We start from the raw sequence: 14,600 nt of genomic DNA, 5'->3' as shown, positions 1-14,600 counted from the left end.
CCAGCTCCCAATAGGATCCAAACCCCAAATCAATTTGTTTTACTCTGTATAAAGCTTATACAGGTAAACTCAAAAATTGTTCGCCTTCTGTAACACTGATAGAGAGATATGCGCAGCTGTTTGCTTCTCTGCTCTGGGTTAATTAATAAGCAAAAAGTGATTAAATATAAATATTATGATTTAAGTGGTTCCAAGTAATAACTGACCGAACAAAGTGAATTACCAAGCAAAATAAAACAAAAACACTCAAGTCTAGGCCTAATTCAGTAGGAAACTAAATGCAGGTAAACCTCACCCTCAGAAATATTCCAATAAGTTTCTCTCACAGACTAGACCCCTTCCTAGTCTGGGTCCAGCAATCACTCACATCCCCATGCTTACCGTCCTTTGTTCCAGTTTCTTTCGGGCATCTCTTTGGGGTGGAGAGGCTATCTTCTGAGCCAGCTGAAGACCAAATGGAGGGGTTTCCAAGGCCTTTTATATTCTCTCTCTTGTGGGAGGAAAACCCTCTTGTTCTCCTGTGCAGAATCACAGCTACAAGATGGAGTTTTGGAGTCACATAGGCAAGTCACATGTCCACGCATGACTCAGTTATTTACTGGCCAACGCCATTGTTTACATGTTTGTTTGAACGTTCCCAGGAGAACTCAGATGTGGATTGGCGTCTCCCAAAGTGCATTGTCGGTTAAGTGTTTCTTGATTGGGCACTTATTGAGAATAGTCCTTTCTCAAGAAGCCAACCAAATGCTTCACTGAGGCTACTTAGAATCAAAACACATTGAGATACAACTACATAGCCAATATTCATAACTTCAACTACAAAAATGATACACACACACACACACACAGAGTATAATCATAACCAGCAAATCATAACCTTTCCATAGACACCTCACACAACAACCTTTGTACAATATTTGCTGCAAATATTGTGACAAAGCTCTGTCCTTGCCTCTGTGGGTCCTGCGTTTCCTGGTGGATTTTGCTAGCCTCAGAGGCTCACTGTGACCCTCCAAGTAACCCTTCTCTCTCTAGGGACAAGGCTCACAGTCTACTGAGTCATTTTCATCATAAGCCAGCGAGGGAGGTGAGGAGAAGTTATCCTTCCTTGCACAGTCTCTGTTGTCTCAGTGATTAATCAAGGGGCAAAGGTGGAGGGGGAGCCCGGGCCCACCCTCTATTCCGGGCTCCAGCCCAGGGACCCTAATAGTATCAGCTATGGTATCTGACCTTTTAGAAACATGACATGTACAATTCCCTGGGCTACTTCCCCCACAGCAGCCCTCACTTCCTCAAGCTCCACTTCACCCTTACCTCAGGGCCTCCTTCCTTGTGCCTAATATGGTGTGTACTACTCAGCCTCTCCACCAACGCAACTTCCTCCCACAGCTCCTGACATGCACACTCACCTGAGTGACTGGGAGGCTTTTAACTAGTTTCAGCCAGCCCCTGACTGGCTTCAGGTGTCCCAATCAACCTAGCCTTCTCCCTGCCTTCTGGAAAGTTCTTAATTGGCCCCAGGTGTCTTAATTGACCTGGAGCAGCTGCCATTTCACTTATCCTGGTACTAGGGATTTGTTTAGCCTGGAGCTAATATATCTATCTCCCACTACTTTTCCATAGCCATCTGGCCTTGCCCCCGTCACAATATATAGTAGTGGTTGCAACAATGATCTATACCGTCACAGTTTATGTCAATAATGTCACACACTGATAGAGAGAGATGCATAGCCGTTTGCTCCCCCAGGTATTGATTACTTACTCCTGGTTAATTAATAAGCAAAAGTGATTTTATTAAGTATAAAAAGTAGGATTTAAGTGGTTCCAAGTAATAACAGACAGAAGAAAGTAAATTACCAAGCAAAATAAAACAAAACATGCAAGTCTAAGCCTAATACATTAAGAAACTGATTACAGATGAAATTGCACCCTCAGAGATGTTCCAATACGCTTCTTTCACAGACTCGACTCCTTCCTAGTCTGGGCCCAATCCTTTCCCCTGGTACAGTTCTTGTTAGCTCCAGCTCAGGTGTTAAGTAGCGGATTTCTCATGTCTGGAACCTCTTTTGTTCTGTTCCACCCCCTATATAGCTTTGGCACAAGGTGGGACTCTTTTGTCTCTCTGGCTCCTAAATGAAAAAGCCCCAGGTTTAAGATGGATTTCAGTATCAGGTGACATGGTCTCACATGTCCTGTGAGACCCCAAGCTTTAATTCTTCCCAGCCTGACTCACAGGAAGGCTTGCAAGTAAACAGAGCCGTTTACAACCAGTTGTCCTAGTTGATGGGAGCCATCAGGATTCCAAACCACCATTAATGGCCCACACATTGCATAATTACAATAGGGCCTTAGAGTTATATTTCGTATTTCTAGTTTGGTACAAGAACGATACATTTATACAAATAGATGACCACACTCGGTAGATTATAAGCTTTGTAATGATACCTTACAAGAGGCCTTTTGCATGACGCGTATTCCAGTTAAATTATATTCACACTCATTAGCATATTTTCATAAAATCATATGGAGTACAGCTTCACAATGGGATTGCCTCCCTGGATGGAGAGGCATGATAGCATGATTGGTTAGAAGCTCCTCTGTTTCAGAGTAGCATGTTAAGTAGAGAGGGCAGAGAAAATGATATGGTGTCTGATTTGGGATGTAAATACAGTCTTTAGGAGTGTAATAGCCATGTATAGCAGGCTTTAACAACTCACTCAACTACTTTCAGCTGTATTAGAAAAAACACTGTGATGTTTTGCCCTTTAGAGTTCTGCGTGTTGAATCAAAAACTCGTTAATCCATCTTGAGTGCAGATAAGCAAAATATATAAAGATTTAACAATGCATTCCGTATCAAAGCAATTACAGTAAGGACAGCCAAAAGGGTGTCTAATTAGTAACTCCAGATTGTTGTACATTGTGCTTTTGCAACACTCCCTTCCTCATCCGTGGTATATTCTGTTATTTACTGTAGAAGGGTGCATTTAGAAAGATCGGACAGTGATAATAAAGGGCCTCATTTAAAAAGTCAGTCACCATACAAAATAGTGTCAAAGAAGTTAAAACTAAGTACTCTGCCATGCTGCGTGTCTGAAGTATGGAGGAATTTTCAGTTCTGTCTTCTGTCATGCAGGTTTCACTGGTATTGACTCGGAGTATGAAAAGCCTGAGGCCCCAGAACTAGTGCTGAAAACTGATTCCTGTGACGTGAATGACTGCATTCAACAAGTAGTGGAACTTCTTCAAGAAAGGGTAAGGAGATGTGGTGGTGGTGTCTGCTATTGATTTAAGTTTTGGTTTAAATTTATCTCCAAATTTGAATTGTTTTAAAAATAAGTTTTATGAAACTAAAGAGCTATAAAAATCTTTTCCACAATTAAAAAAAAAAAAAATCCACTGTGAACAGTTGTCTTTAAACTCACCCTGCAGAGTCTTAAAAACAAACGTTGTAGCAGTAAGAACCTGAAAGTGGGAAATAGGCTGCAAACAAAAATGAAACTTAATTCATTTTTGTTGTCTAAGCTGAGAGACTCAAAAACTGAGGAGCTCTTCTGATACCTCACAACTTGTTCATCAGTAATATCATGGTAAAGTGCATATAGCAACATTATAAATAAAGTTATGGACATAAACTGAAATCCATGGCTGAAGAGTATTTCCCAGTTAAGTCTGGTGAGTGGTTAAACCAGTTCCTCAAAGACAAAGGGCAAGTTAATGCCCCAGCTAGGTGTCGTCAAAGCTAATGAGCCATTACCTACCAAGTGGCCATTATTTACAAAAAAGGGTGGGCAGGGACAAAGACTTGCATCTTAGCACAGAAACAGCATGGAGATTTTTTCTTCCTGAGACTGGCAGTATTCTTTTCCAGCTGGAAACTAGCTTTTAAAAAAGGAACAGGGGCAAACACCCCAAGGGACCCACCCCTCCCCCCCCTCCATCTGCCTCTGGCATGGCACCTAAGATGACAGAGGAAAACAGCCATTAGACTCTGGAGGGGACAGGAGGGGATGTGGGTCCTGACCTGAAGAGTTTGGTTAGTAATCTTTCTGGAAGCGTGTGGTGAGAAATTTTGCTTGACTCTAATATAGTTTAAGCACCAGTAAGCTTTTTATCTTGATGTTTCATGTAACCATTTTTGACTTTTATGCCTCATTACTTGTACTCACTTAAAATCTCTCTCTTTAGTTAATATACTTGTTTTATCTAATCCAGTGTGTTTTAGTTGAGTGTCTGGGTAACTTTTTAAGATAAGATGGTATATTATTCCCTTAAAAGAATAATTGAGTTAATACATTTGAGCAGTCCAAGAGAGAACTGGGCAGTACAGGACATATATTTTGGGGTGGGGGTGGGGGAGGGGATGGGAATCTGGGACTGGGGGTGTGATGTGATTAGGTGTGATGTGGCAAGGGTGACACAGCCCCTCACTGTTCTGACTTTTACCCCAGTATGTCACATAAAGCCACCCCTGTCACTGTAGCGTCTGAGCACCTCACAATGTTTAATGTATTTATCCTTGCAGCACCTCTGTTAGGTAGGGGCAGTACTATTCTCTTTATTTTACAGAGTCTCTGTGTCTCAGGTCCCCAAGTGACTGTGGCAGAGCAAGGAATTAAATCTAGGTCTCAAGTGCCAGGGTAGCACCCTAGCTATAGGCCATCATTGTCTGAATATTCTCATACAGGGAAGCATTACTTGCCATATATAGAATGTTACTAATAACTTGATCACAGGATCTCTGCACTTCCTACTAGGAAAAGCCATCTCTGTTCTAAAACTTCATAATTCAAGAGACCAGCAGCATGTGAGCCCATGTAACGAGCCTCCAGTTCTTTGCTTAGTGCTCTGGGTCTGGTATGCTGACTAGGGTTTGGTGTTTTTCTCAATTAAACCGGTTTACCCTGCCCCTTGCTTAGGCCATACTGTAGCACTTACTAAGGAGAGAGAGAGTGAATAACTATTCAGGGAAGAGCATGGGAGACTTTCTTGCCATTTCTCCCCTGAAGGACGAAGAGGGTGAATCCAGAAGGGAGTGTTGATATGCCAGAGACTCTCTACACTACATCGTTTATAGTGGCGCAGCAGTAGTGCTTCAGGGGAAGACCCTCTAAGCTGATGGGACAGAACTCTGCTATCGGCTTAACTACTGCCTCCATGAGAGGCGGTACCTATGTTGGTAGAAGAGCGTCTCCCGTTCACATAGTGCTGTCTACACCAGTGCTTAGGTCAGTATAATTTATGTCGCTCAGGGGTGTAGATTATTCACACCCTTGAGTGATGTAAATTATACTGAAGTAATTTGTAGTGTAGATATAGCCTTAGTCTCAAGTGAATTATGTATGCTTTAAGAATCTATTAGGAGTAGTATTTTACCTGTAATAAGCACGTGGATTCTCTTCTTTAGCAATCTATTAGGACTAGCAGAGGGAAGACAAGATTAAAAAATTTGATTTTGTTTAAAATAGTTATGGAGCAATCCTTACGCAAAATGTTGGTATTCCTTGAATTTTTTGAAGGGAAACGAGCAGCTTTGATGTCTTCCTGAAATCTGTGCTAAAAGCTGGTAGTTTAATGGCTATCCAAGGGTTATGTAATCCCAAATTAGGGGGGTATGTATTAAATTGGTATAGGATTCTTCATAATCTTGCATCTTCCATTTCACTCATGCTTTTGAAATGGAGTAGGAGGAGGTTTCTGGAGCACTGAATCACGTCTGGATTCCTGTGAATCTTGTCATGGCTGGAAAAGTGCTGGATGTAGCAACATCAGTACAGGTACAGTCCTCCGCTGTGGTGTTCCACTAGGGGGCATGGAGAGCTACAAATAGAAGGAGAAGATGAGTTTCAGACTTAGAGCTGAATTGTGGAGATGCCCAAAAATTTGGAAGGTAGTAGTGAAATAGTGGAAGATGTTAGTTCTTGCTGGGTTTGGTTCGTGTTCTCTTTGGTGATATAGCTGTAGTAACTGAAGAAATATCATCAGTAGGATTCAGGAAGGAGAGTTAATGAGAAATAGACTCTGAAATGGGACTGTGCATGTAGAGGGGGAAGAAGATACAAAATATATCTCCATGGGCTCCTGGGAGAAAAGGAGTGAGGGAGACTAGAGAATAAGGCAGTACGGGAGAGAAGTGAGACATCAAAGGGGGTTTTGAGGAAATCTTACTGCAGAGGGGATGAGACAAGGAAAAGAAAGGAGTTAGGACACAGATGAAATGTAGGAATTTGGGTTTCTTTTGGTTATAGTTAGTTTGGTGGCTGAAAAACCTCAAGCACCCTGTAAAGAAAACCTTCTCACCACTGCCCCACATATTAAAATTAAGAAACCTGAATGACAAACTAGCGTATAATGTGATCTCCCGTTACCAATATCCATTCTGCTGTAATGCAGGTTTAACAATCAGTAAAAAGTATACTGCTTAAACTTCTTTGTCTAAAGTTCAGAGACTAATATTCTCATTGTTAAACCAGGAGGGGAACTGGCCTGTGTGTGATGTGAACAGCCAGAAGTATTGAATTGTTCTCTAAGGGTATGTCTACACTGCAATTAGACACCTGTGACTGGCCTGTGCCAGCTGACTCAGGCTTGCAGGGCTCAGGCGAAGGGGCTATTTAATTGCAGTTTTGATGTTCTGGCTCAGGCTTCCATTCGAGCTATGGGCCCTAGAGCCCAGGCTCCAGCCAGAGTCCAAACATGTACACCACAATTAAATAGTCTCTTAGCCCGAGCCAGCTACCATGGGCTAGCTGCAGGTTTTTAATTGTAGTGTAGACATACCTGAAGGGTGCTTAAGTTGACCAGCAATATTGTTGCTAGCTATTTTTCTTTTGTTTATTGTTTAGGGCTAACTATTTTCCATTCCCTTCATTTGCTTAGTTACACATGGTCCCATAATCTGTTCTGAGGAAGTTCTCCTTCTAGCTGGCATACTTTCCAGGATGTGACATCCTAGATTCTGTCAGTCTTAAAAAACACATTGTGTATGAAACACCATCCCCTGTAGTGTTTTATATATTTCACAGCAAAGAACAGCTATTAAGACAAAATCAATCAAATAAGATCTAAGCACTATCTCAGTTCTATGACATGACAAACAAAAAAGGTATTAGCTTTTATTAAAAAACAAAAACAAACCACCACCCCCACCCCCAAAAACCCCCAAACAAACCTATGGTAGCTGTGAGGTTCAGAATATTACAATAACTGTGAACTAAAGAAACAAAGATATGGGCAGAGTCTGAATCACAAGAGCCTTTAGAACTCAAAGCCCCATACTCTCCAATCCACTTGAGTGTCAAAAGCTCAGCAAGATGCTTACGTCAGGGTTTCCTTTAAACAAAAACGTGTAAGTCAGTATACGTGCCAACAGATTGGTACTCTCTATTGGCTACAAATAGGAAGAATTCCTCCCTTCCCATATTCAGCAGTGATAAAGTGCTGTCACACTTGAAATTTAGCTCTGGTTTTGCATAGCCTGAAGTAGTGTTTTATAATATACCTTCTGTGTCTGAAAGACATGCATTTTTTATGGTTGTCTATTCAGTAACCAAGAGGGAAAGCTTCTGTCTCTAGCAACATCCTTGAGATGGTTTAAAAAATGGCTCTGCGTCTCCTGTAATATAAGTTTGGTTTTATCATATTACTGTAAAATTAGAGTAACTTCATTAAATTTACTGGAGTGGCCCCTGATCCGAAGAGTTGTAACAGAGCAGAATTTGGACCTATAACTTCTGGCTTTATTTTGTCTTGTGGCAAAATAGTCTTGTCTTCTTGAGGAAATACAGAAAAGCATAGTTTTGGTGATAGTTACTTTCTTATAATTTACATAAGCTGTGGTGCTTAGAACCTCATTGCTACTCACCAGCCAGTTTCTCAGTGGGGTTTCTAAGAAGAAGCTATTTGTCACTAGCATTCTTGGTCTCTCTCAGATTTCTTATTGATCATAGTTTCACCGCCTCTGGGTCAGCAATACCGTGCAGAACGTACGCTGCCCATTCTATAAACAATAACCAATAATCTGCTGGTATATAAAATGTAGAAAATACACTTTTAAATTGCAGTGGTGTCACTGAGTCTTCTGCTGAAAAAGGATGATATTAGGCCACACTTTGGGCAGTGATCGCCTTTTTCAGCAAAATAAAGAACAACTATGTATGGCATGCAAGGGGTTAATTTTGATTAAAGAATACGTAATTTCATTTATTTTTAGTTACAGTAATATAGTGGTATTAAGAAATAGTTGACAGAAGGTTTAATGTTGAAATTGAAACAAATGCCAAGGAAATCTCTGGGTGAACTCTTAGAGTTCAGATTAGTGTTGGTTCTATTCTCATACAGTGCACTCCTTTTAGAACTGTTCCAGATGATTCAATTCTTATAAGTGGTTGATTTTTACAGTGGGAATTGCAAAGTGTGGATAAAATCAACTTGTTATAGACAACCATCTTTTTTTTTTTTAGTCAATTGAGAAACGTCTCATTTACCGTAAGGAACGTCTTTAGACTTTAAACATATTAAACATGGAACAGAACCATAGAAGCATTCTAACTGAGCCAAATGCTACTATTATTATCATCATCACCACCACCACCAAATCATTTAGCTGGTGCTTTTATTCAAAGCAATTATTAATCCTGTACAGCATGTTATAACTTTACACAAAGGAGTTAGTAGAGCTATATACCTCTTAAGGTAAAGATCCAAAGATATACATTTTAAAAATTGCTCAAATAACCTGCCACAAACATAACGTATGAATGTGCACGACACTGACTTCTATAGCGTAAATACAAATGTGAAACAACAAAACAGACTGTTTAACAGTATTGACTTAATATTTATTTTGGAGTGTCACAAACTGTCACTGTGAATGCACAGTGTGGGGTAAAAAAATACAGGAAAAGGCTGATTATTACAGGATAGAACACCACGTTTAAGTTGTAGTACAGAAACAATTGCCTTGTGTCACTGTGTTTAGCCTGTGCGTGTTGCTGAAATACTGAACAGTGCGTTCTGTTAACTTGATGCGGAACACTAGTCACCAATAAGCCATAGAGAGTCACCCTGGGACATTTATGTAGGGATAATAGATCAATGTCCAACCTGCTGCTGTATTTATTTTAAGGGTAGAAATGGTTTAACGCACTAAAATGAAGTATTTTTTTGTGATTAGATCAATATTAAGGTGGGTTGAAAGCTATTTTTCTTCATGCTGAGGTCCACAGATCCATTACAATGGTACTGCAGCGTGGGGGCAGAACCAGACCTGTCAGTTACTGGCAACAGGAGAATGTCCCACTTTCTGAAATCTACAATTTTATCTGTATCTGCAGCAGCCGATGGCTTAGGAAGACCTTCCTGTTGCAGAGCATTATTGAGGACCATTCTGAACTTCATTTCCAATTTTCAGATTAACATTTCAGTTCAATATATCCATGTAATTCCCAGCTTTGTCCATTAGGTTCTTGAAGAGATTGTCCCCTTAACTCCCCTTTCCTTACTACTTACCATTTCTTTCCTACCCTGGCCTCCATTGTATAAGGCCAGAAGATTCTTGTGTGTGCAGTCAAAACTTAACCTGGTATCTGTAGTAAAGATAAATGTGGCTGTTTTCCATGGTGGTCAAGGACTTGATATCTTCTAACTGCAGGGGAGATTTTATCTTCACTATACAGGCCCTTTGTAGACAGCCAAGTCCAGGCAGGCACTCTCTGTCCTTTCATTTGAGCATAAAATCACAGGTGGCAACCGTTTAATAAAAAATATTAACTGTCCTCTGACAATATGTGCCTCAACATGGTTTCACAAGCAGCGCTAACATGGGTGGACTGTATTGCAAGTATGGTCTATCTCTCTCTCTCTCTCTCTGTCGAAAAGTCACATAGTCGAAGGGCTTCTGTCTTGCAGGTTGGGGGAATGGGATTCAGATGAATTTTATGCAGATATATGGAGCTTTGGTCCTTGAAATCAGGTGCTCAAACAATCAGTTCTGAGTTATCATGGTGTGATACAATAGGAAACTTTATGGAGAGCTGAGGCTATTCAGTCATTAGAAAAGTCTACTTAAAATCCTGACCCATGCCAGTTCTAGAAAGGGATTTTTTGAAGTAGTCCGAAGTACAACAGGAGAAAATACCTCTTTGCAAGTGATTGCTAGATCAAGTTGCTAGATCAGGGTCAGAAGTTGCTCTCTTTTACCTCAGCGCAATCTACAGATCTTTTAACTCACCTTAGCTGGAGTTAGACCCTTGCTTAGTGCCAGCTCTCTGTTTGGGAGAGAAAGGACTACCTGTAGCTTTGGTCATCTGCGGTCCCTGGACACTGTCTTGAGGGATACGTTGCAGAGATATGAAAGAACTTCAGGAGCAGCGTTGTTCTATTCCTAGTCTCAGCAACCCACCAGAAGGCCATCTACTTCAGATTGGAGCACTGTGATCTGCTTCCCGTCCTATTTCTAGCCTCAGAACCAGGGACAAGCAGAGTAGGACGCTGAAACGTCTAAAATTTCATAACAAAGGCTTATGTTTAAAGCATTCCCATATTTTCTGTCCTCAGACTATTCTGTTTTGCAGCTGGATGACAGCCTCTTCTCACAACTTAGATCATTTACTGTTTGATCTTGTGTGTGTTCCCTGCGTCTCAAGTCTCCCCACTGCCTGATGGGGAGGGAGTATTTGAACTTGAGTCTCCCACCAACTGGGAGGGTGCCCTAAAACTGAGCTATGGGGTATTCTGCTGTGGGTCTCTTGCTCTCCCCTGTTAAAGCTGTTAAAGCCATTTGGAGCAGGACAACTGGACCTCACCTCTCAGGAGAGTGTCCTAACCACCACGCTGTCGTCCCGCACTCGCACTGTCCTCAGAAGTGGGAGACACCTGTTCAAACCCTCTCTCCTTACGGCCGAGGGAGGCACTGAACCTGGGTGTCTCACCTTCTGAGTGAGTGCTCGAAGTAATAAGGGAGGAATCACCACCACCTCCTCTGGCATTTCTTGCAAAAAACAGCTTAGGTGCCTAACGCCAGGAGAGAAGCTGAGGATCCCAAGCAGAGGGCGGCACCTACCTACAACCTGGACTCAGGTGCCTAACTCCCAGAAAGGGGCAGAGCTTAGGACACATCCCTTTCCTTGGCATCTACTACTGGCTACCTTGGGTGGCTCCCAGCCTAGTGTGCTGGTTTTTGTGGTTCCCATTCTTAGGTGCCTGTCTGTATCCGTTCATTGTATAGGGAGCCTAGGGTTAAATACTATGCCCAGTTTGTTCAGTCCTTTTCTTCAGGGCACCTTTTATTCGTTGTATTGATAACTTTCAGCAAACCACAAAATAACAGTTCAGCATAAGTCAAACAGCTACCTTTCCTTTGACTCCAGGGCTTCTTGCCAGAGCTTCCCTGTTCCTGGCAACTCTTCCCCGTCTTCCTGTCACAGGGGTTAATCTGCATCCTGGAGCCCCTGCTCATGAAACTGAGCAGTTTCAGTCTTTGCCTGATAAGCACCTGATTCCTATAACCACCTAACACATCCCAGCTGGATCTGATAATCCCCTGTACCAGACACAAACACCTGTTCTTAATAGGCTCAGAACAGGGCTTGTTGGACCCCAGGCCCATTAGTCCTTAGTGGGTCAAAAAAACTCTGTTACATATATCTATCCAGTAACTCGGTATTCTTCCACCACTCTACACCCATATTATCCTATCTCATCCATTGGCATAGTCTTCATTCCCACAACTGGTGAATGCAAAGAAGCGGGTTTTTATTTATTTATTTATTTATTTATTTGAAGGAATCTACCTAGTTCAGCCCAGCATCCACCTGCTGGAACACAACGATTAATTGGTCTCTGAGCACTGCTCCTTCCATAGATAACAGACTTGTTCTGATCATGACAGTCAATGTGTCTGAAAGGATTTTCTGTACTGCTATTATGAAAGGGATTCTTCAGTTTTGGGCAGAGCAAACTTTCCTGTCTCTGTGCACTGCACACTAAGGGGTATATGAATACCAAGAAGTCAGATTAGCAGGGTGGCTGCTGCACCCAGAAATATCTTATCTTTAAGTCAGTTTGGTGAGCTAATAGATCACATTGCATCTGGAAGCAGCGGTCATGGGGCCCTTTATCTAGTGTCTGTGTTTTGGATCTTTGGATGCCTTTATCTTATTAGAAGTCTGCTATTGGAAGGCCATCCTCCATCTGAGACCAGACAGGTTTTTAATGAATTTTTGGTTGAAATGATTATTGCTCTCATGGAGCCCCAAAGAGATATTAACAAATAGAACTTATTCTACTGGTTGGTGCAAAATTTACTGGCTAATATATGTTAAACCAGTGAAACATAGTTGTTTGCAATGTTGTTGTAGTCATGTTAGTCCTAGGATAAAAGAGAGACAATGTAGGTGAGGTAATATCTTTTATTGGACCTGCTGAAGGAGCCTTTTGTAGCTCTAAATCATGTACCTTCCACCAACACAAGTTGGCCCTGCACAACTGCCTGCCTTGTCTCAGTGAAACATTGTCACGCGTGGCCATCGCCCAGGAGGGCTTTCTTTATAAAGAAAATAGGAACCCGAAAGCCAATCCTTAATGTGTAGAAGCCCTTACTGAGGTCTATAGGAATACTTTGCTGGAACTGAAGGATCAGGCTCTCAGTTTCTCACTTGACTCTTGAAAAATACACAGTTGTAAATATGCATAAACATATACAGAAATTCTGTATTATCTGTGCTATATTTTTGATTTGTATCTGTCTGTTCAGAGTAACAGAAATAGAATTCTGTTATGTGAAGCACAGTATGTTCCTGGAGCTAGTGATCTGATATCTATACTTTGATATTGAAAAATAAGAGTAAAGGGCATGGCCACCTGTGTCATAAAATGGAATCATTACAGGCCCACATACATCTTTCAGTATTCTTTTATTGAGAAACTTAGGCCATTTCAAGCATCGGAGCCTAATATTTTCAATATCAACATAAAGCATGCATACAAAATCTTGAATCTACTGCATTTTCATCATTTTAATATAAATTAGGGAAGCAATAGAGTGCATTTGACACACAATTCATTATACCCATCTTTTAGTAAATTTTGAATAATTATTTTACCTAAAACCTTCTTTCCTGTCTCTCATGCTCTCCCCCAAATGTCCTTAGTAGTATTCCTAGGCAGTCCCCATTGAATCCTTGAGATCCTTTCTTAGCTAACTGTCACAGAGGATGATTGGGTGGGACTTTTTTGGAGTCATAAGAAAAAGTGCTCAGTATAAGATAACTGAGTTAAAGATTTGTAATGGTGGGGGAAGGACTTACTGGATAAAATGTAATGCACAGGAAGAAATCTATTGAGCAGCTTGTTTCTAAATCTTCAGTGTGTGCAGCGCTGCATATTCTGGGATATCAAAAAGATAAGCTAATGGAGAAAAGATCACTGTTGGTGTAACCTTGAGGAGATTTGTAAGTTTGTAAGAATAAGATTGGCAGTCAGTTTCAGTAGTAAAAGGGGGAGAGAATGGTTTAACATATTGATCTTAATGAAATACATTGTTTTGCATCATAAGAATGACAGCTATATTTTGACACAAATGAGGGGAAAAACGCTGGTGAACTGGTTTAAAGAGACTTCTATTTATTTCCTAAAATATATGATTATTTTTATACTTCTAAATTGAAGATTTGAACACACAACACATTGTAAATATGTTCCACAACACTGTGGGCAGAGAAAAGCCTGCATCATCATAAAAAGTGCTCATAATATTAAGTATGATGAAGAATTTCTGTGTACATTAAACTTCACTAATCTTCACACCATATAGTCAACACAAAAGGTGGATCTTTTCCCATATCTCTCTGCAAAATTGAACAGCACATATGGTATTTAAGTTGCATAAGTTTTCTCTATCTTTACGAAATATACTACAGTGTGTGGATGGGGTAAGCTGTTTCGTATAATTAAAACAACTGTAGTTGATCAAATCAATAAAATACAGGTATAATTGTTTTGAGTTAGTTAACTGGCTAATTTAAAAACTTGCACTGAATCTCCCAGTCATTCATGAGGTTCTGCTGTGGTTTCTATTTTATCAACTGCTACATTCTTTCAATTTATGTCATGTTGTCTATGACTTCTAGAAACAAGAATCAGAGGAGGACTGCTAATAAAGAAAAGGTGTAGGAGTGAAACGCCCCCTCCCATCCCCCACTTCCTCTTAAGTTGCTTTGTTTTACAGACTATGGGGTAACTTTGAAATCATAGGTGCCTAATTTGAACCCAGTGTATTTAAACAAATAAATAATTACATGTTTAAAACCATTAAAACCATAAAATATACATGCATGTTTATACATACGCATACATTGTGGTTTTAACTATGTTTGCAGCTTTGACCTAAAATATGTTTACTGTTTGTCTAAATATTATTTTTACAAAAAAAACAAAGTGTATTTAAAATGTTGATCCATAATTGGAGAGGGCTCTAAGTGCACTTGTTTTCACCAAGGCTATTTAAAGCAGAAAATATTATCAGTGTCATGTACCCAACTTGCTACCTGTCGGCCACCAAAACATTTAAAATACCGAATGAACACTGATGTCTTTTTAATA

At 40.5% G+C, this 14,600-nt stretch overlaps 1 protein-coding gene across 1 annotated transcript in view; it reads left to right on the top strand.

The window, feature by feature from the left end:
- Positions 1 to 14,600, top strand: part of PAPSS1 (3'-phosphoadenosine 5'-phosphosulfate synthase 1) — a 68,761-nt gene that overhangs the window by 17,877 nt on the left and 36,284 nt on the right. The window contains exon 5 of the mRNA XM_074950716.1: positions 3,136 to 3,254. Within this exon, the coding sequence (XP_074806817.1) occupies positions 3,136 to 3,254 (119 nt within the window). The remainder of the gene's footprint in view (positions 1 to 3,135; positions 3,255 to 14,600) is intronic.

The sequence above is a fragment of the Natator depressus genome, chromosome 4 (assembly GCF_965152275.1).
Source record: "Natator depressus isolate rNatDep1 chromosome 4, rNatDep2.hap1, whole genome shotgun sequence".
Classification (NCBI taxonomy): Eukaryota; Metazoa; Chordata; order Testudines; family Cheloniidae; genus Natator; species Natator depressus.
The sequence above is the reverse complement of the archived record's forward strand: the minus strand, read 5'-3'. Positions and strand labels throughout refer to the sequence as shown.